Consider the following 21,160-nt stretch of genomic DNA (forward strand, 5'->3'; position numbering starts at 1 on the left):
GTTATAACTCTATCATATCAGTATATTTCTGTATTTCTTTTTGAACATAACTTCATAAATACCTCTTATCGCTGCATACATTTGCTCATACTGTAAATAGTCGTCATATGTTTATATTACTAGTCCTAAAATACTCTTTAAATCATAGAACGCAATGCTTCCTACACTACCGCTCAGTCATTTCCGTCAGAAGGTTGTTGGAAGGCAACAACCCTAAAGAAGTAAAGGGTGTGTGTCGATGTGTAGGAGTTTCACTGGGAGCATGAAGTAGGTAATGGTAGAACAAGTCCAGCAGTATAGAAAGCATTTACCGGAAACAATAAATAAAGAGAAAACAAAACAAGTAGCTTCAAATCATTTCTCACACTATTTGGAAGACAGAGATTCTGTAGAGTTTTTTTTTTTTTTACATATACCTAATGATTAATATAATAACTGTTTTAAAATTATACTATAATTTATGTTATTATTGTCGTCGTTATCATACTCGTCATTATCACTATATTATATAGGCCTATAAAGGATGTGTACAGAGTTTGAGTGTATTCCTCACCTTTCAGTGCATTTCACTGAAGGCAATAGCAAAAAGGAACCTAAAAGAGCCTGTGTGTGTTTCTCTGTGTGTGTTTGAATGTGTTTTTCTGAAATATGTGGATCTGAAAAAGGTTTCTCTTGAGATATTGGAGAGGAGTTTATGAAATAGGGCAAAGTTAGGATTGTCAACTGGTGCAAAATATACATCTCTACATTTTCGGAACCGTTAGAAAACTGGCGTTGAGTTGTGGAGAAGGCATATGAGAGAGGGACAGAGGGTGGGGAAAGGATCATGGGTAACCAGGCAGGCTGACAAACAGATCGACACAAACAGACACACACTCACAGAGGGAGAAGTCCTAGGGAACCAGACATACCGTATAGACTGACAGACGCGCAGTAAAAGCCCTTTTTTTTGATCGCTGCACCTGTGTGTGTGTGTGAGAAAGTCGACATGGGATAAAAGACGCTCACATCCCTGGTATAGTCGTAAACATCATCATCATGAATGAATGACAAACAGCTTTTGTAGTGTAAAATGACATGAGTTCATAGCAAACCCCGAGTCATGGCTGTGGATTCCAATACAGTCATGTCTCAGGGAAAAACAAACCAACATTTGAATCTCCTCTGCCCCTCTCCGACATATTCCGGACGGCCTTTCTAAAGATAATAACTATCATAGTAAAGATGACATATTACGACTATATGTTTTGAATATTTTTAGAGTGTTCGTCGTTACACACAAATCTGGATGATTAAATATCAATAATACTCTGACACGTTTGAAATGAATGATTGCAATCAGCACTTGGTACGAAACAAATTAATGATTTGGATCTGTGAATCCATTTTTACATGTAAGCTATATTGTTACTCATAGTTAGTAAAATACGTAGAAAGCTTGTTGGGAAATCACTAGGGAATTAGGGCATAAACTGACCTCAGTATAAAAAGTCCACTATTTTACTTTTTTTTTTTTTTTTTACTGTTTACTTTAACTTAAAATGTCATGTACTTTTCCATTTTAGGACCATATTCGGAATTTTAGACATTCCAACAATAGCTTCCAATCCCATGCTCTAATGTGCGTCAGAGTTTGCGCATGAATTTCAGGATAAGAATATGGCCTGTATTGTTTATTAGAGGTACCCAACCACCACCTTTAGTATATCCATGGGCTTACCATCTCTGTATGGGTAGCAGCATTACAATCTCAAGATTCTTGTTAGCATTTCTCCCAGTACTGTAACCGCCAGGCAGCAGATGGAGTGTGAGAATCACCAGTCAAATGTCTGTGTGTCTGTGTGTGTGTGTGTGTGTGTGTGTATCTGTCTGTGTGTGTCCATGTGTTAATTAAAAGCCTATTTATCAGTAGTTGTACAGTGGGTGTAAATAGACAATTGTCCTCCACTCATAACAAATCTCTCCTGGTGTGATTAAGCCTTTTCCGTCGTGATCCTTTACGCCATTTGTCCAGCTCACACTCTGTGTCCAATGGTCTTCTATAGAACTCAACTCGGTCCGTGTGTTTCTCTGTCTTTCTCTGAGCCCTGAGTCACCTCATCTTTCACTCTCTGCCTGTGGCTCAGGGGAGGGGCTAGGGTCATGCATGGGAGAGAACAGCCTGAGGAAAGAGGGAGGGGGGTAAATCAAGAAATAAGAATAAATAGAAAATGAAAAGTAGTGAAGGTAGTCAATTAAATGATAGAGAGGGGGAGAGAGAGAGAGAGAGAGAGAGAGAGAGAGAGAGAGAGAGAGAGAGAGAGAGAGAGAGAGAGAGAGAGAGAGAGAGAGAGAGAGAGAGAGAGAGAGAGAGAGAGAGAGAGAGAGAGAGAGAGAGAGAGAGAGAGAGAGAGAGATGGAATAACTTAGCAAATTAACTCTAAGGATAAATGCTTCATGACTAAAAAGGGAAGGGGGATGGACTCATCTGGCTCGCAGGGAAGGAAAGAGGCACTTGTCTTTCCTTCTCCATCCGGTGCTTTTTTCTCCCTCTTTATTTCCACTTGCCCCCTGGCTGACATGTTGCCTCTGTATGTGCATTGACTCTGCCGTTCTTCCCTCACCTGTCAGTCAGTTTCTTCAGCGCTCTCTCGATGTTCATGCGGTGGCCGACGCGCGTCACCCCCAGGTCCAGGAAGTCGTCCTTGGTGAGGGAAGGCAAGTGGGAGCCGTCGATCTCGTTATCCATGAAACGTTCCCTGTGCTCCCCCAGGTTCAGGTAGGAAAGCCAGTCGGCCACGTCCCACTTGGTCCAGTAGGACAGGGGCTTGATGGCGAAGGGCTTGGCAGGGGGAGGAGGGGTGAGGTGGGGGTAGTTGAGGCAGGATGGAGAGGGGGGCAGGTGCATGGAGGGTGAGGATGCGCCGGAGAGGAACTGGGTGGGGGAGAGGGAGCGGGAGACCAGGAGGGCGCTGGGAGGTTGTGGGGATGTGGGAAAGAGAGGAGAGGTGGAGGGGTTGTAGGGGTCTCCTATGGTGTGACCTGGGGATGAGGGAGTTAGGGGAACGGGGAACTCAAAGGGGGTGTTGTAGACAGGGGTGCTGGGGAGGATGGGGAGGGAGGAGGGTCTGGGAGGGGCGGGGCTGGGGCGGTTTGTGGAGTAGATGAGGGGGCTGGGGGCGCGCCGGCGGGACATAGACGACCTCAGCTCTGGACCAGGGGTACACTGGAAGTCAAAAATCTTGGCTCCACGGTACTTAGTGCGATGTTTGGGGGATGTGGGATAGGGTGAGTACGTGGGGGAGAGAGGAGGGTGGGATTGAGAGGGGGAGTAAGTGGGGGAGAGAGGAGGGTGGGAAGAGTGAGAGGGGGAGGTGGGCATCTGGGGAGAGGGGGAGTGGATCCAGTTAGGCTGGAGTGGGGGCTGGTGGGATGGCGAGCCGGAGGGGGTGGCAGTGAGATTGGGGGTGAAGATTGACGGGCGATGCTGTGGCGAGGAGGTGGGTAAGGGGGAAGTGGAGTGGCCTGTGGGGGGGCTCTGAAACGAGGCAGAGAAATCCCCTGAATATCTGAAAGAGAAAAAAAATGGATTACTGTACTCAGTAGGTGCAGTGCCGTGGAGTCACTGAGTGAGACCCTTAAACAACAACAGCCTCACCTTTGCATTGTGGGCGACCTCGGATTAATGGGACTCGGACCTCGCATCTCAGACTGACTCCAGTCCTCCGTGCTCTTATTGCTCATCTGTTGCAGCTTGGAGCTCAGCTCGTTGATGATGCTGGCCTTTACTCCCGATAGGGGTGAGTGCAGCCTGCGCCCCTCCACAGACATCCCACCCCCGCCTCGCTCCAGGCCCTGCCCCGGGTCGACCCCCTCGCTCCAGGACAAGGGTCTTGGCTCCAGGGTGTTGGGCCGCTCAAGACAGGCAGCCAAGGTGGAACCGAAGCTGTCCTCCATCTTGGGTCGACTCTGTCTGCGTTGTTTCCTCTCGTCCGCTGCTCCTCCCTCTCCTCTCCTGGCCTCCTCCTCTGGGTTGGCCTGTCTCTGGGGGTGTGGTGGGACGCTCTGGCAGGGCGGATTGGTGCTTGCCTGTCGACGCAACGCTTCCCTTGTGTCCTTGATGCCCCCCTCTTTGTACTGCATCGTCTTTGGATACACAGGGGGGTTGGCCGTGTGTTTGGCATGGTGCACTTCAAACGTTTGCCCACCTGAGTAAGTCAAGTAAGGATCTGGGTGCTCGCCGACCACTCTCTCCCCTTCCGCTCCTCCTCCTCCTCCCCCTCCTCCTCCTCCTCCTCCTCCTCCTCCTCCTCCTCCTCCTCCTCCTCCTCCTCCTCCTCCTCCTCCTCCTCCTCCTCCTCCTCCTCCTCTCTCTCCCTTCAGTCTGCTCACTCCCAGTGTTTCCAGATGGTGGTCGCTGCTACTGTCCAGCTCCTCAATCCCAGAGTCCACCACCGTCTCTGTCTGCCAGTCTCCAGTCTTCATCCTGGAGGGTTGGTGGTCGCCTGCCTTGCCAGCAGCACTGGCGGCAGTTCTGGGGGCGGTCCCAGCTACATTGTAGTCTGAAGACGGCGCAGAGGCAGTGGTACTGGTGGCGGCGGCGGTCACGGTCATCGTGGTGGCGTAGGTCACAGTCGTAGTGAGGGTGGCCGCGCCTCGGTCCTGCGCTAAGGTCATCGGCGAAACAGGGGCCCCCATATTAGCGGGGTTAACCGGTACGCTGGGGCCACTGGAGAATGGGTGTGCATGGGACATGGGCTGGGGTCTGTGGAGTGAGGCGGCGGGTAAAACGGAGGCGACTGTGGCGGCGGAGGAACGGGGGAATATTTGGGGCGAGGTGAGGGAGGGAGACAGAGCTGACTGGGTGAGGTTGGCCACCTCGCTGTCGTAGGACGTGAGGCTGGAGGCAGCAGAGTCCCCAGTCTGGGGGGAAGGGAGGGGGGCGTTGGAGGTGAAGCCTCCTGGTGGAGGTACTTTAGGGGAGGGGAGGGGGGGTGGCGGAGGTGGCAAGGCGAGAGGGGCGTGTTGAGCTGAGTGTTGATGCTGTTGAGAGTATCCCCTCTGCAGTTCTCTCTGGCCTTGGCCGTTGGCGAACTGCAAGGGAGGGGGTAGGGGGTCAACAAAGACAAACTCATCATCTATGTCTATGGAGGGGGTGGGCGGTGGAAGCACCATGAGCCCCAGTCCCACTCCTCCTCCTCCCTCTCCCCCATCTTCATGTGGGTGGGCTGGGGCTGCGGGTAGGCGGTATTGGGGGATATAGCTAGAGTTTGCACTGCTTTCCATCTGTAGGAACGAGGGTCTGCGGGGTGCAGGCTGAGGCGGCGGGCCGGGCGGCTGCATGGGCGGGCCAGGTGGCTCCCTGTCTCTAGGACTCTGTTGATAATACTGGGTCTGGTACTGGTTGGTTCTGTCCTCTGAAAAGCGAACTCTGAGGCCCTCTCTGGCTCCGGCCGCCTGGTCCCTCTCCACTCTCTCCCCTCCCCCTTCACCTCCCAAGCGTAATATCCTGGGTGACAGCGGGCGGCTCAGGGAGGCGGGGGAGGTAGTGGCGGGGAACAGGGACGGCGTGGGGGATGGGAGAGAGGTAGGAAATGCCCCCACGCTGGACATCTGCCGGCCAAAGTGCCGCTCCTCCCGCCGGGTCCTCCGGTCGTCCTTGAGGGCCCTTTCCCGTGCAGCCAGCGCCAGGCCCAGGGGGGACGAGGGGTCAAGGACCTTCCCAGTCAGAGGGTGGATGAAGGTGGTGGCTGGAGAGCCTGGGCCGTAGTTGGAGGGAGCGGACTTGGGCTGGCCGTCCTGGCCCATCACAGGGGAGTGGTACTCAGGCAGCCCGAAGGCAGGGGGCATGCTGCTGGCGTAGTGGACATAATTGTCCCCAGAGAACATGCCCTCGTCGATGGACTTGGAGGGGCGGAGGCGGGGGGTGGGGACATCCATCCCCATCCCCTGTAGGGGCTGAGTCCATACCCCTCCACCTCCCCCCGCCTCCCCTTGGATGTCCTCTTCGGAGGAGAGGAAGAAGGAAGCACTCTTCCTCCTCATGTCACGGAAACGTTCCCGGTCCCGGCGCGCTGCCCCGACGAAGGCCCCCCTGAACTGGTTGGTGAAGTCCAGATTCTCCAGGTTAGGGGGCAGCTGGGGGGCGACAGTTGAAGGGGGCATGGCGGAAGAGACAGGGGGCTGGGGTGGTAAGGGGGACACAGGGGAAGGCAGGCCGGGAGTGGTGGGGGTGTCGGCAGAGGCGGATGGGGAGGTAGGGTCGTCTATGTCGGGAGGCGGATGCTCGGCATCTACGCTGCTGCCCTGGCTGCTGCGGCCACTGCCGCTGCTGGTGGAGGGGGCCTTGACGATGATGGTGGGGATGGGGATGGAGCTCTTCTCTTTGGCCCCTGAGCGCTTACCCACCTGGCCTTGCCCCCCTCGGTGGTGCCTGCTGAGCCCACCTTCCACTGTGGTTTGCTTTACTAGAGGGCCCCTCCCGCCCTTCCTGCCTCCCCCACCCCTGCCTGCCTCTCCGCCCCTCTCGCGGGTCGCCACTTGCTGCTGGGGCTGCTGCTGCTGGGGCTGCTGCTGCTGGGGCTGCTGCTGCTGGGGCTGCTGCTGCTGGGGTTGCTGTTGAGTTTTGGGAGCGGCGCTCGTGGGTGGAGTAGCACTACTGTAGCCCCTCCTCAACGCCCCCATTTTTCCCCCTACTCTCTTCGTCCCCTCTGGGGGCTCCCCTGTGTATTGTCCTCCTCCTCTCCGGAGGGTCGGGGCCATGCCGTGCTGTTGATTGACAGGGCCTCCCCTGTCCCAGCCTGCCTGGGTGGCGTGGACTGCCTGCTGCTGGGTGAGGAGGGCCTGGGCCTGGGCCTGGGAGGATGGGGGCTGGGGGGCAGACTGCTCCCCCCTCCAAACAGTATGGGGGTCAGCAGATAAGGGGGGTTCCGGGGCGGACGTGTTGGGGGGAGGGGGGATGTCCTCTGACAGACTTCGGGCCAGTTTCATGGCCGGGTTGTGGAGGTACTGCCTGTCCTCCTCCATCACACCTGAAACAGGGACACACAGAGATAAACAGACTATCTGGTTGGAAAACAGTTAAGCTTTTTGACAGTCATAGCAATAATATCTGTAAGACTTACCAATAGATTTCTGTCGCAGCATTACTCCATGAGGCTGGCCGGGGGGGTATTGACCCTGGTTGTAACCAAACCCAGGCGGCATCACACCAACCAACTGGTCATGACTTGGCTTTAGGTGTCGCAAGACACACAATGGAGAAAGATGCACAGGGAGAGATGCCCGAGAACGGGAGGAAGTGATGCCACATTAAAAGTGCATTGGCAGTAAAAGGGATATATAGTGCAATATGGAGGAAGCAATAAGTTCATATCCTGTTCTGTGAGGCTTCTTTCACATCCATCGTTACAGACCCAAGCACTGAATTGAGGGTAGGATCCCCAGGGCCAGTAGGACCTGCAGGTACAGTAAGGTAATGTCAAGAATGATGCACTACCTCATTGGAGGCGATGCTCTTGGTTCGGTCTCTCTTCCCTCCGTGACCCCGCTGTCCCTGTCCGTCTGATGTGATTGTGTGCTGAGCCGCCGCCAGGATCTCATCCAGTTTATCTGAAAGACGGAGGGCGATAGAGCGACAGAGCGAGGAGAGGGAGAGAAATAAAATATAGAAGAGAGGGAAGAGAGAGATCAAAAGCATAAGACGATTGAAAGCGGCGGCACATTATTGTCACCCAGTTCAAAGATGGCCCTTTTGGAAACACAAAGGGGGAGGACAGGGGTCAGATCTTACTCAGTGCCATTTGATAGACTGTCCTCTTCTTATCAGGCACCTGGGAGGACTCGTACTCTGAAAAACAGAGGTGATATATTCTTAGGAACCGAGCAGACTGATTTTGAATGGAGGCTTAAGGGCTGATTAAGGTAATGATAAGAGAGATATTCACCTGCTTTATTTTTCCATGGAGAGGCAGCTGCAGCATAATTAGAGAAAAGAAGGTTATCATATTATGCTACAACAGTATACTGAGACTGCTATTATAGGCATCTCTGTAGTACCACAAAATAACATGAATGAATACAGTACATTTTGTACATTAACACTGATGATGACTCTGATGACGTGATGGTGATAATGATGGTGAGGAGGAAGACGACGACCATGACAATGACGTCACACAACTCAACCTTTTCCCACCTTTCTCCACTGTTAGTCGTCCATTTGATTGAGCAGAAAAAGAAGACATTGAGCAGAGGTTATGTGCATAATGTAGAGCTTCCACAACGTGAAGGACTTCACTGTATCTACATCTTACCTAGTGTTTATACATTCACTTGAAAGAGAACATGTATCCCCACAGTCATCCTCATTAAGCCATTGGTAATTAAAACATGAAATCTTACCTATACCCCAAAACATCCAAGCTTCCCTGCATCAACTCACTTAATATTTAATGGACTTTTTCAATTAACGTCGTTTTCTATGGGTCAGAATTCTAATGTGAACAATCCTTTTCTTCTCCTTTTTCTCCCTGCTTTTTATGCTTCCCAGCCCCTTCTTCTTCTATTGTCTTACCCATGTCTTCCAGCTCTGATGTCATTGATTTAGAGCGCAGGGCAATGGCAGGAGGAGTCAGCCTCTTAGCCTGCTGGGGGACTGCCAAGGGACAAGGACCAAACAAACTTACTGTTTACTGCTGTATTATAAACATACACACAGTAGCTGTTACGGTATTGCGGACAAGCATTACTATTACTAAGTTATAAACATGAATTGTATACATTACACAGAACAAACTCAAACGTATACCTTTCTTCCTGAGGTTGGTCTCCTCCATCTCCGGGTTGCGGGTCACCATGACAACCTTGACCATCAGAGCGTTGCCACCTTGTCTGATCATGTTGACCACCTGCCTGTGGCCCACCTTCACTACATTCTGACCATTAACCTACACACACACACACACACACACACACACACACACACACACACACACACACACACACACACACACACACACACACACACACACACACACACACACACACACACACACACACACACACACACAGGCTGTCAACAACACTAAACTGTCACACTCCACTCAACACGATACAAGTTCAAACTCTTAACAAATTAACAAATGTACAATTTGATAGTGATTACAAAAGTTGGACCCACGTTGATTACCAGGCCTGCATAAACTGTCAGGGTGACAAGCTTTTCCAGGGATCCATACCTCAATAAGGAAGTCCCCCATCCTTAAACCAGCCCTCCAGGCCACACCCCCCTCATCCACAGACTCCAGGTACTGCAGCGCGGGGAATGCTGGGGTCGGAGTGAACTCCTCTATAGGAGTCTGGGCTGCGGAGAGAACAAGTCAAGAACAAGAGGATGTCAAGAACAAGAGGATGAGGGAGATTTGAAAGAAGTAATAAAATAGTGTCAAAGTAGGGGGAGAAGGGAGGCCGAGAGATGCGACGGAAGAATTGGGTGAGAGAGGATGTGCAAGGAGTGAAAGTGAAATAACAGAAGAGTAGAGGACTGCGGAAGCCGGAGATTGTAGACATCCAGGGGTATTTCGGGGGGGAGAGAGGCTCGCACTCACCTTTGGCTCCCCGAAGCACAAAGCCAAAGCCCTCATTGTCTTTCTTCTGCAGGAGCACTGTCTTCTCCTTAATGATGTAGTCACTGAGAGATAATAAGGGGGGGGAGGGGGAGTGAGAGAGCGCAAGCTACATGACTTCTTTAGCAGCAGAAAGTCTAATTGTCATGCAAATAAAGAATTTCTGAATCTGGGAGACAGCTATACTGCATCGCATTATGAAATCACACTGCACCAAACGATGGGGGGGGGGGGGGGGGGGGTTGAGGCATGTCAAACCAAGACCACCACCGTACAAAGACACCCGACAACCAGGGTAGAGTTGATGTCATGACGGGCAAGGATGAGTGCACTGGAGAGACCTCTACATAATCCAGCATATAATGCTGACTAGCACCAGGAAGCACGTGGGAATGTACATGAAAAAGGCTGCCTAGACTCTTCACTGTTAGTAATTACAACTTATAAATGCACCTGTAATACTGCACTAGCTTTCCTCAAGTGTTCACTGCACTAGCTATCTTGGCTACCACTCATCGCCACACGAGGATGTTTTTCCCCCCTCAATTGATGATTGACATGGCCGTCTAGTCATGAGATGGTAGGAGTAGTGGTATAGAGCGGCAGCCAGAGTTGTCCACGCTGTTCCATTGCTCCATTACCATGTCTGGAACTCCTATTCATTGTCAGATTTACGGATGCATTACAGCAGTTTTGCCTCGTGTAGAGAGCTCAATGTATACTGTATACTGTAGCCTCACACTCCACAGTACCCATATAATGTACTGTACTATAACAACAGTGTCTCCAATTCATTTGAGGTCTCCATCCCAGACAGCCCGGCCGGGTCTCAATTCGCACTGTTTTCCGAGCTCAGCTCATACTGTAGACTCCGGCTCCACAGCCATATACAGCAACAGGGTCTCCATCTCCGTTCATTGAAGGTCTCAATTCTACGCAGCCGGCCTCAATTCATCCTGTTTTGTAGCTCCATTAGGATGTCTGGCTCTTTGGTCGCTGTATGACCTGTGGTTGAATCCGTTGGTTTGAAATCCCAGCAGCTAATCCCGGGTTCTGCTTTTTTCTGCATTAGCTGCTCGAATAAACTCAAACTGACGGCGGCCCTGCCGACCGACTGCTGACTGTGCAAATCCACCCAGGTACCACATGACTGGGGACGAGAGTCTTTGCTTTATTGGGAGTTGCTGAACTTGGTGTGAGCAGGCAGCGCCCGGAAGCCATTGCAAAGCTGAAGATTCAACTTTTAACTTCTCGTGCAAGAGGTCTACAGTTTGCACCGTCCCTTTTCATCCGTCGCTTGTGCTCTGTCATACTGTCAACGTTAGTGTTTCGCCAACGCAAAAAAAAAAAGCCGCCTTCCATCCATCTGCTGTTCACGCCTCGTTCCTTTTCTCTCACCCTGACTCCTTCGCGCGTTCCCTCTCAAAGGATCAACTCTACATGTAGCAGTGTGTTCAAACGGCTGGTTGCAATCCACTACTGTCTGAGAACGGTATCGTTCTATCCCCGAAGGCAATAGAGGTGTAGCTATGATGCTGTGGATCTTTGAAATAGTCCACCATTTAACCCTCTCGCTCCTGTTCGCTCTGTCCCTACTCTTCAGGAAAGGACCTTAAATCTGCATGAGTGTTTTTATGTAACATGAATTCCCCATTGGCCAGTGTGACACTCAGTGCTCACAGTATGACACTCACATATTACAGTAGCCGACAGTATTACAGTAGCCTACATTATTACAGTAGCCTACATTATTACAGGAGTCTACAGTATTACAGTAGGCTACATTATTACAGTAGCCTACATTATTGCAGGAGTCTACAGTATTACAGTAGCCTACAGTATTCCAGTAGCCTACATTATTACAGTAGTCTACATTATCACAGTAGCCTACAGTATTACAGTAGCCTACAGTATTCCATTAGCCTACAGTATTACAGTAGCCTACATTATTACAGTAGCCTACATTATTACAGGAGTCTACAGTATTACAATAGCCTACATTATTACAGTAGCCTACAGTATTACAGTAGCCTACATTATTCCAGGAGTCTACAGTATTCCAGTAGCCTACATTATTACAGGATTCTACAGTATTACAGTAGCCTACATTATTACAGTAGCCTACAGTATTACAGTAGCCTACAGTATTACAGTAGCCTACATTATTCCAGGAGTCTACAGTATTCCAGTAGCCTACATTATTACAGGAGTCTACAGTATTACAGTAGCCTACATTATTACAGTAGCCTACAGTATTACAGTAGCCTACAGTATTACAGTAGCCTACAGTATTACAGTAGCCTACATTATTACAGTAGCCTACATTATTACAGGAGTCTACAGTATTACAGTAGCCTACATTATTACAGTAGCTTACAGTAGCCTACATTATTACAGTAGCCTACATTATTACAGGAGTCTACAGTATTACAGTAGCCTACATTATTACAGTAGCTTACAGTAGCCTCCATTATTACAGTAGCCTACAGTATTACAGTAGCCTACATTATTACAGGAGTTTACAGTATTACAGTAGCCTACATTATTACAGGAGTCTACAGTATTACAGTAGCCTAAAGTGTTATCATGTACCCTCCCTCCTGACTCATCCTCTGTAGCCTCCACAATTATACAGACGAAGCAGCATGTTAGTCATACACACTCATCTTCTACCTTTACCACAGGAGGTCGGTGGCACCTTAATTGGGGAGGACGGGCTCATGGTAACGGCTGGAGCGAAATTAGTGGAACTGTATCAAAAACAGCAAACACATGGTTTTCAGGTGTTTCAAGCCATTCCATTCACTCCATTCCAGCCCTTATTATGAGCCGTCCTCCCCTCATCAGCCTCCACTGACATTTCCATACATACAATGAAACCATGAGACACAATGACACATACATGCAGCCACAACCCAGGGACAGAGACACAGATTAACTAGTCCCAAGACGACCCTCAACCACACTGTGACTACGCTCACACCAGTTTACACAGTCAAATGAAGGAAACCACGAACAAACCACTGTGTCCTCTGTCCCTTTCTATACAAGACTTTCATCCTACATGTCAGTGGTACCAACACAGATGCACATTTATGAAACACAAAATGAATGTCACACACAATTCATGAGATATGGCAATATATACTGTAGCTATAAAAATCCACCTACCTAACAGGAATCAATGATACCATGAATGAGAGAAATAAATCATTTGAAATGGTGATACAAAATGAACGAAACACACACCGGCTGACATTACTAGAAATGCATTTACAAAATGCTCTCAGATTACATTCAGAAATACATGAGAGGAGAGACAGAGATACACACGCTGCAGTCAGAGCCTACAGTACATTCAATAGCCACTTCCATCACACACAAACGTTCGAACACACAGGAAAAAGATGATTCAACACACACACACGCACGCACATATGTACACAAACACACATGCACAAACGCAATACATAGCTCATTAATCTGCCTTTCAAATCCACGGCCTTTCTGTTGCATCTACCTCTCCCCTCTCTCCATTGTCCTCTCCTCACATCCATAGCCAGGCAATGAATGAGGAAACAGCCTCTACCTGTAAATGAACCACACGCTTCTGTTTCTGGGGCCCAGTGACGGCCACGAAGAAGAGAGGGAGAGAGAGCGAGACAGATCTCTCTCTCTGCATCCCCCCATTGCCACCCCCCTCCCCTCTCTTCTCTCCTCCACCCCCTCCTCTCCCTCCGCCTCCCGGTCTTCCAGCGAGAGCACAGCCAGAGAGAGCCGCGTGAGTGGAGGAGAGGAGGAGAGAGAGATGGGAAGAGCGAGAGGAGAGAGAGAGAGAGAGCGAGTGAGCACTGGCCTAGCATGTCTACACCCTGCCTGCTTGAGACAGAGCGAAAGAGGGGGAGAGAGAGAGAGGGTGGGAAAGAGGGAGTGAGAGTGAAAGGGAGAGCGACAGAGATGGTTCTCCGCGACAGGGAGAGACAGCGCAAGAGAGTGGAGGGAGTGAACGGTGGATTTGAGAGTGGTGGTTTAGCATGAAAGAGAGAGAAAAGAGGTGATTTTGCGGTTGGGGGAAGTGGGGGGTGGATATAATGTGAGGGGAGATGGGGTAACAGGAAGCAGGGATGGTGTGTTTATTTGAACGTCCACTGACTTGCTTCTGGCAGATTCACAAACAGCTGATTTCCGCTCCAGAGAGATTTCCTCATCGGCCAAAACACACACTACCCCATGAACAGAACAGCACTCACAACATTCACATTCAAACCAAACCCACTCAAAATTCTCATTGACATTATCCCAAGCACAGAAAATGCAGTGGGTAGCAACGGCCATACATATACAGCTGGATCCGGCTCAAAACGCCACTGCATTACAATAGGCCACATAATCACTACCACTGTACTACACACATCCTACATGCACTCTCCGTCTCCCTCTTCACACAGACGTCATTCACCGTCTGAGTCACTGGCCATTGTTCACATTGCCAAATACCAGTGAACCTTTATTAAGCTGATTGACTTTGTGACTGATAATGAGCGCTTCGTAGCGCACGGCTAATGTCAGCTACACACTGTAAACCCAAAAGCGCCGGGGGCATGGAGTCCCTCCTCACACTTGTCGATGGACCGAACGAACGCTCATCACCTCCAAATCCCCATGACTCATCATCAGGACGTTGTGCCGCACACTCACACGTGTAGAAGCACACAGACAAACACACATACACACAGAGCACTGTTAGCCCTCATGATGCACAGCACAACTGCAGCTTCCTAGGGCCGGGCTGCAGTTTGACGCTAGCGGATTAGACAGATGCAATAGAAGGGTTGGCTGACAGCGTCACGGAAATGATGCGCGCGCATCAATGTGGCCAGAAGGCGTGCGTTGTTACAATTCTGAACGGTCAAATTGCTAGCAACAAGCTGCCTTGTGGGGAATCGTAGTTGGTTCTTCTCAGCTCGTTGTATCTTCTTTTGAGGTGTTTTGACTGATGTCATCTCTATGCTAATATGGCAAACATTTGCTAGTTAACTAACCAATAACTGTAACAATGTATTTGAGCGACAACAAGTGCTCATTGTGCAAATTTAAGCAAGTTTTAAAGGACATTTGGAGACAAAATTTAGTTTGCATATTGTTAACAGTCTAAGCCAACCTCGTCTGTTTTGACTAATTTGTTGCTAAACAACTAACCGTTTATTGGGGGAGAAGGGAAACCATTGTCCACATTTCGCCATTATTTTTAACAGGAAAAATTAACAGGGGACTGGAAGGGCAAATTCGGAGGGGTGATGAGTCATGTGAGCGAGGACAACACAAGTTGGGCTCCTCTTGGCAAAGATGATCAAGGAAGTGTCAAGGAAGAGCCAAGGAAGGGTCGAGGGAGAGCCAAGGAAGAGCCAAGGAAGAGCCAAGGAAGGGTTGAGGGAGAGCCAAGGAAGAGCCGAGGAAGAGCCAAGGAAGGGTCGAGGGAGAGCCAAGAAAGTGTCGAGGGAGAGCCAAGGAAGAGTCGAGGGAGAGCCAAGGAAGAGTCGAGGGAGAGCCAAGGAAGAGTCGAGGGAGAGCCAAGGAAGAGTCGAGGGAGAGCCAAGGAAGAGTCGAGGGAGAGCCAAGGAAGAGTCGAGGGAGAGCCAAGGAAGAGTCGAGGGAGAGCCAAGGAAGAGTCGAGGGAGAGCCAAGGAAGAGTCGAGGGAGAGCCAAGGAAGCGTCGAGTGAGAGCCAAGGAAGCGTCAAGGAAGAGCCAAGGAAGAGTCGAGGGAGAGCCAAGGAAGAGTCGAGGGAGAGCCAAGGAAGAACCAAGGAAGAGTCGAGGGAGAGCCAAGGAAGAGTCGAGGGAGAGCCAAGGAAGAGTCGAGGGAGAGCCAAGGAAGAACCAAGGAAGAGTCGAGGGAGAACCAAGGAAGAGTCGAGGAAGTGCTGAGGGAGAGTCAAGGAAGAGTCGAGGGAGAGCCAAGGAAAGTTGAAGGAGAGTCAACCGACTTTGTCTGCTAGATCAGTGTTTCTCAACCTCAGTCTTATAGTACCCCCAGCAGCACGCATTATGTTGTAGCCCTGGACAAACTTCACCTGATTGAACTCATTGAGGGCTTGATGATTGAATCAGGTGTGCTTGTCCGAGGCTACAACAAAAATGTGTGCTGTTAGGTGTACTCGAGGACTGGAGTTGGGAAACACTGTGCTAGATGTACATATTACTGCACTGTTGGAGCTAGGCACACAAGCGTTTCGCTACACCGCAATAACATCTGCTAAATATGTGTATGCGACCAATAAAATTTGATTTGAAGAAATAGAATTGACCCGACGTGTCAAGTTCAGTGGCTTTAGCACTAGCATGGTCTAAATACAGCTGATACACGCACGCACACACACACACACACACACACACGGAGACACACACATCCTCGTCCAATTCTCAACCCAGTAACACACACCTCAGAACCACGAACAAATTAGCTGATTCCAGCTGTCAACAGACACAAGACACAGCTAAAACCGCAGGTTGGCATTTATTGAAATGACTCACGTACTGAAGGTAGCTCTGCAGAGTGGTCACTAGCTGGCACATCCACAAAGTCTTAAACCTAACCCTAACCTTAACCCTAACCTTAACCACACTGCTAACCCTAATGCCTAAACCTTAAATTAAAACCTTTTTAGCCAAAAAGCAAATGATTGTTTTTATGAATTTTTACGAAATAGTCCCTTTTGACTTTGCAGCTGGCCCATCTAGCGGAAACCGCTCAGGGCAAGACAGCGCTATAACATTAGCATGGGTTTACAAAGTAAATCATGTCTAATTTTACTGTATCTTTTCAACTGAGAATTAAATGGGCTACAGAGCACGATTAGTGCAGGGCATTCAATGTTAGCATAGTTAGCTAGTGATTACCCCTAGCCCCTTGGCTTCTGTTTCTTCACTACGTCTCTACTCCTGCCTTCAGAAAGTATTCACACACATTAACTTTCTCCAAATTTTGATGAGTTGCAGTCTGAATTTAAAGGTGCAATATACAGAAATCGCTCCGCCATTTCCTGGTTTCTAAAATTCTAATAGTTCGCCTAATTTCAGTTTACGTGACAAAACAAGCAGTCATTGTATAGAGAGTCATAGCACCATCTTAACCACTGGCCTACACACAATACCCAATAATTTCAAAGTGGAATTATGTTTATAGAAATGTGTTATAGAAAATATAAAGCTGAAATGTCTTGAGTCAATAAGTATTCAACTCATTTGTTATTGCAAGCCTAAATAAGTTCAGGAGTAACAATTTGTTTAACAAGTCACATAATAAGTTGCATAGACTCACTATGTGTGCAATAATAGTGTTTAACATGATTTTTGAATGACTACCTCATCTCTTTACCCAACATACACAATTATCTGTAAGGTTCCTCAGTCGAGCAGTACATTTCAAACAGATTCAACCAGGGAGGTTTTCCAATGCCTCGCAAAGAATGGATCGTGTATCAATACACCCAGTCACTTCAAAGATAAAGGCATCAGGGATTTCACCATGAGGCCAACTGTGACTTTAAAACAGTTACAAGAGTTTAATGCCTGTGATAGGAGAAACCTGAGGATGTAGTTGTAGTTACTCCACAATACTAACCTAAATGACAGAGTGAAAAGATGTGCGCCTGGACAGAATAAAACTTTTCCAAAGCATGTATTCTGTTTGCAATAAGGCACTAAAGTAAAACTGCTAAAAAATGTGGCAAAGAAAGGAACTTTATGTCCTGAATACAAAGCGTTATCACTGAGTACCACTTCATATTTTCAAGCATGGTGGTGGCTGCATCATGTTATGGGTATGCTTGTCATCGGCAAGGAGTATGGAGTTTTTTGGAGTTAAAAATAAATGGAATAGAGCTAAGTGCATGTAAAATCCTAGAGGAAAACCTGGTTCATTCTGCTCACAATCAGACACAGGGTGACAAATGTACCTTTCCGCAGGACACTAATCTAAAATACAAGGCCACATATACACTGGAGTTGCTTACCAAGACAACATTGAATGTTCCTGAGTGGCCTAGTTACACTTTTGACTTAAATCGGGTTGAAAATCTATGGCAAGACTTGAAAATGGCTGTGTAGCAATGATCAACAACCAACTTGATAGAGCTTGAATAATTTTACAGCCGTAATCCCTGCCAAAGGTGATTCTAACATGTATTGACTCAGGGGTGTGATTACCTATGTTAAGGAGATATTTCAATAAATTAGCAAAAATGTCAAAAATCATGTTTTCACTTTGTCATAATGTATGTCATATGTAGATGGGTGAGATATATAATTGCTTTTATCCATTGTGAATTTAGGCTGTAACACAACAAAATGTGGAATAGGTTAAGGGGTATGAATACTTTCTGAAGGAACTGTACCATGGTGACCATGTTTCCCAGGGGTCAAAATAAGGTCATTCATCCCTACATCTAGTCTTTGAGGAGCAACACATGACAAGCTTTTATCAATTCCAGTCTTACCTGGGGCCATCCACACCATCATATGCTCCCACGGTAACATTACGAAACAGCTTCCTCTTGGCTTTCTCACTGCGCGTCTCTGGAACACAAAAAGTTCATGTGTCACAATTATATTGATGTGTGTTTTGGGTGTCTTTGTGTTCCACTATTTGTTTATTCCGGGTGTCTTTGTATACTTCTTGTATTAAAGTACATCTCTGAAACACACTATGACCAAGTTGGTTGTGGTGGTGTCATTACTGTTACTGGGTGGGTGTGATACATGGCCTACTGCTTGTAACATTGTGAGGACGTCCTGCAGTCAATAGAACGCTGGGAACTGAATGACGGTAAAATGAGTAATTCAGTAAATGCGGGGCTAGCATCTGTAGATGGATTTTGATTGTTGTTTGTCTGAGCTGATGTAGCGCGAGTGGAGATCGTGACTTTGTCTGAACACACATATTATTTATTTCTATAAAGGTTGGTAATGTTGTCTCACCTGATCGATTGTCCTTAATGGGAGGACCCACCTCCTCCACATAGTCTGAGGGGAACCAGCCTGTACGACCCTTCACTGTGCCCTCCCAAAACCCCCCCTCTCCCACACTCAACACTGAGGGAGAGGGAGAGGGAGAAAAGAGAAGAGGAGTGAATCAAACCTTTATAACCAACACGATGCATTCCAAAAAAAAAACACTCCTCTCTGAATCTCCCTTACCTTTGACTTTGTCTCCTTTGCTGATGCTAAGCTCTTTGTCTCCGTGGGCAGTGTAGGCCCTCGTGGCCACGTACACTCGCCCTGGGACCGCACTGTACATACGCCTCATCTGACCCCCAGCTGACCCCCCACCACCACCTGTTGTTGAGGTCGCACTGCAAGAGGAAAGACAGAGCGGGACAGAGTAAGAATTTGTGTTAGTGTGTAGCGGAACAACACCTGGTGATACCAGTAGCTGAGAGGGAAATGAAATGGCTTAAGAGTCATGCCAGTGGTTTACACTATTCAAATAAAGCGTTTTGAAGCTTCAAAGTTGGTTAAAGCCTATTTTCTGTAGACAACCGAGAAGGATGTAAAAACACAATATTTTGCATTTTCACATTATTTTATAAATTGAGTTACATATAGTTGAAGTCGGAAGTTTATATACACCTGAGCCAAATGCATTTAAACTCAGTTTTTCATAATTCCTGAAATTTAATCCTAGTAAATTGCCTGTCTTAGGTCAGTTATTTTATCACCACTTAATTTTAAGAATGTGAAAAGTCAGAATAATAGTAGAGAGAATTATTTATTTCAGCTTTTATTTCTTTCATCACATTCCCAGTGGGTCAGAAGTTGACATACACTCAATTAGTACTTGATAGCATTGCCTTTAAATTGTTTAACTTGGGTCAAACGTTTTGGGTAGCCTTCCACAAGCTTCCCACAATAAGTTGGGTGAATTTTGGCCCATTCCTCCTGACAGAGCTGATGTAACTGAGTCAGGTTTGTAGGCCTCCTTGCTCGCACAAGCTTTTTCAGTTCTGCCCACAAGTTTTCAATAGGTTTGAGGTCAGGGCTTTGTGATGGCCACTCCAATACCTTGACTTTGTTGTCCTTAAGCCGTTTTGCCACAACTTTAGAAGTATGCTTGGGGTCATTGTCCATTTGGAAGACCCATTTGCAACCAAGCTTTAAATTCCTGACTGATGTCTTGAGATGTTGCTTCAATATATCCACATAATTTTCCTCCCTCATGATGCCATTTATTTTGTGAAGTGCATCAGTCCCTCCTGCAGCAAAGCACCCCCACAACATGATGCTGCCACCCATGTGCTTAACGGTTGGGATGGTGTTCTTCGACTTGCAAGCATCCCCCTTTTTCCTCCAAACATAACGATGGTCATTATGGCCAAACAGTTCTATTTTTGTTTCATCAGACCAGAGGACATTTCTCCAAAAAGTACGATCTTTGTCCCCATGTGCAGTTGCAAACCCTAGTTTGGCTTTTTTTTATCGCGGTTTTGGAGCAGTGGCTTCTTCCTTGCTGACCGGCCTTTCAGGTTATGTCGATATAGGACTCATCTTACTGTGGATATAGATACTTTTGCACCTGTTTCCCCCAGCATCTTCACAAGGTCCTTTGCTGTTGTTCTGGGATTGATTTGCACTTTTCGCACCAAAGTACGTTCATCTCTAGGAGACAGAACGCGTCTCCTTCCTAAGTGGTATGATGGCTGCGTGGTCCCATGGTGTTTATACTTGCATACTATTGTTTGTACAGATGAACGTGGTACCTTCAGGCATTTGGAAATTGCTCCCAAGGATGAACCAGACTTGTGGAGGTGTACAATTATTTTGAGGTCTTGGCTGCTTTCTTTAGATTTTCCCATGATGTCAAGCAAAGAGGCACTGAGTTTGAAGGTAGGCCTTGAAATACATCCACAGGTAAACGTCCAATTGACTCAAATGATGTCAATTAGCCTATCAGAAGCTTCAAAGCTATGACATAATTTTCTGAAATTTTCCAAGCTGTTTAAAGGCACAGTCAACTTACTGTATGTAAACGTATGACCCACTGGAATTGTGATACAGTGAATTATAAATTAAATAATCTGTCTGTAAACAATTGTTGGAAAATTGCTTGTGTCATGCACAAAGTAGATGTCCTAACCGACTTGCCAAAACTATAGTTTGTTAACAAGAAATTTGTGGAATGGTTGAAAAATAAGTTTTAATGACTCCAATCTAAGTGTATGTTAACTTCCGACTTCAACTGTATGTACGGTCACGATGTCCTCACCCCTGTCTGCCGCGCTGTGGTTTGCTGTGATGCCTCTCTTCTGTGTCACTCTGTCCTCCTCCTCTTCCTCGTGATGGGGAGCGGGTACGGGCCCTGGGACTGCTGGAGCTCCTCACACCTACAGAGGCCCTGCGACCCTAGAGAGGGGAACAAACAAGTACACAAACACACACACTCATTATATAAATACATAGGCTGAATGATATAATTGTGTTGACACTTACACAAACCAAAACTCACAAATCGTTAACTAAAAGTAACTTAAAGCATAGCTCCCCAATAAACAGTTTCCCA

General features: G+C 47.8%; 1 protein-coding gene across 1 annotated transcript in view; it reads right to left on the reverse strand.

Moving 5' to 3' along the window:
* Positions 1-1,504: 1,504 nt before the first annotated feature.
* Positions 1,505-21,160, reverse strand: part of LOC129856355 (SH3 and multiple ankyrin repeat domains protein 2-like) — a 59,925-nt gene continuing 40,269 nt past the window's right edge. The window contains exons 13-27 of the mRNA XM_055924365.1: positions 20,867-21,003; positions 18,802-18,956; positions 18,583-18,696; positions 18,102-18,180; positions 9,588-9,670; positions 9,219-9,343; positions 8,789-8,927; positions 8,555-8,635; positions 7,926-7,952; positions 7,772-7,828; positions 7,478-7,590; positions 7,104-7,212; positions 3,638-7,010; positions 2,604-3,548; positions 1,505-2,161 (exon numbers count right to left, since the gene is read on the reverse strand). Of these exons, the coding sequence (XP_055780340.1) occupies positions 2,098-2,161; positions 2,604-3,548; positions 3,638-7,010; positions 7,104-7,212; positions 7,478-7,590; positions 7,772-7,828; positions 7,926-7,952; positions 8,555-8,635; positions 8,789-8,927; positions 9,219-9,343; positions 9,588-9,670; positions 18,102-18,180; positions 18,583-18,696; positions 18,802-18,956; positions 20,867-21,003 (5,601 nt within the window). The 3' untranslated portion in view covers positions 1,505-2,097. The remainder of the gene's footprint in view (positions 2,162-2,603; positions 3,549-3,637; positions 7,011-7,103; positions 7,213-7,477; positions 7,591-7,771; positions 7,829-7,925; positions 7,953-8,554; positions 8,636-8,788; positions 8,928-9,218; positions 9,344-9,587; positions 9,671-18,101; positions 18,181-18,582; positions 18,697-18,801; positions 18,957-20,866; positions 21,004-21,160) is intronic.

Source organism: Salvelinus fontinalis, chromosome 1 (assembly GCF_029448725.1).
Source record: "Salvelinus fontinalis isolate EN_2023a chromosome 1, ASM2944872v1, whole genome shotgun sequence".
Taxonomy (NCBI): Eukaryota; Metazoa; Chordata; class Actinopteri; order Salmoniformes; family Salmonidae; genus Salvelinus; species Salvelinus fontinalis.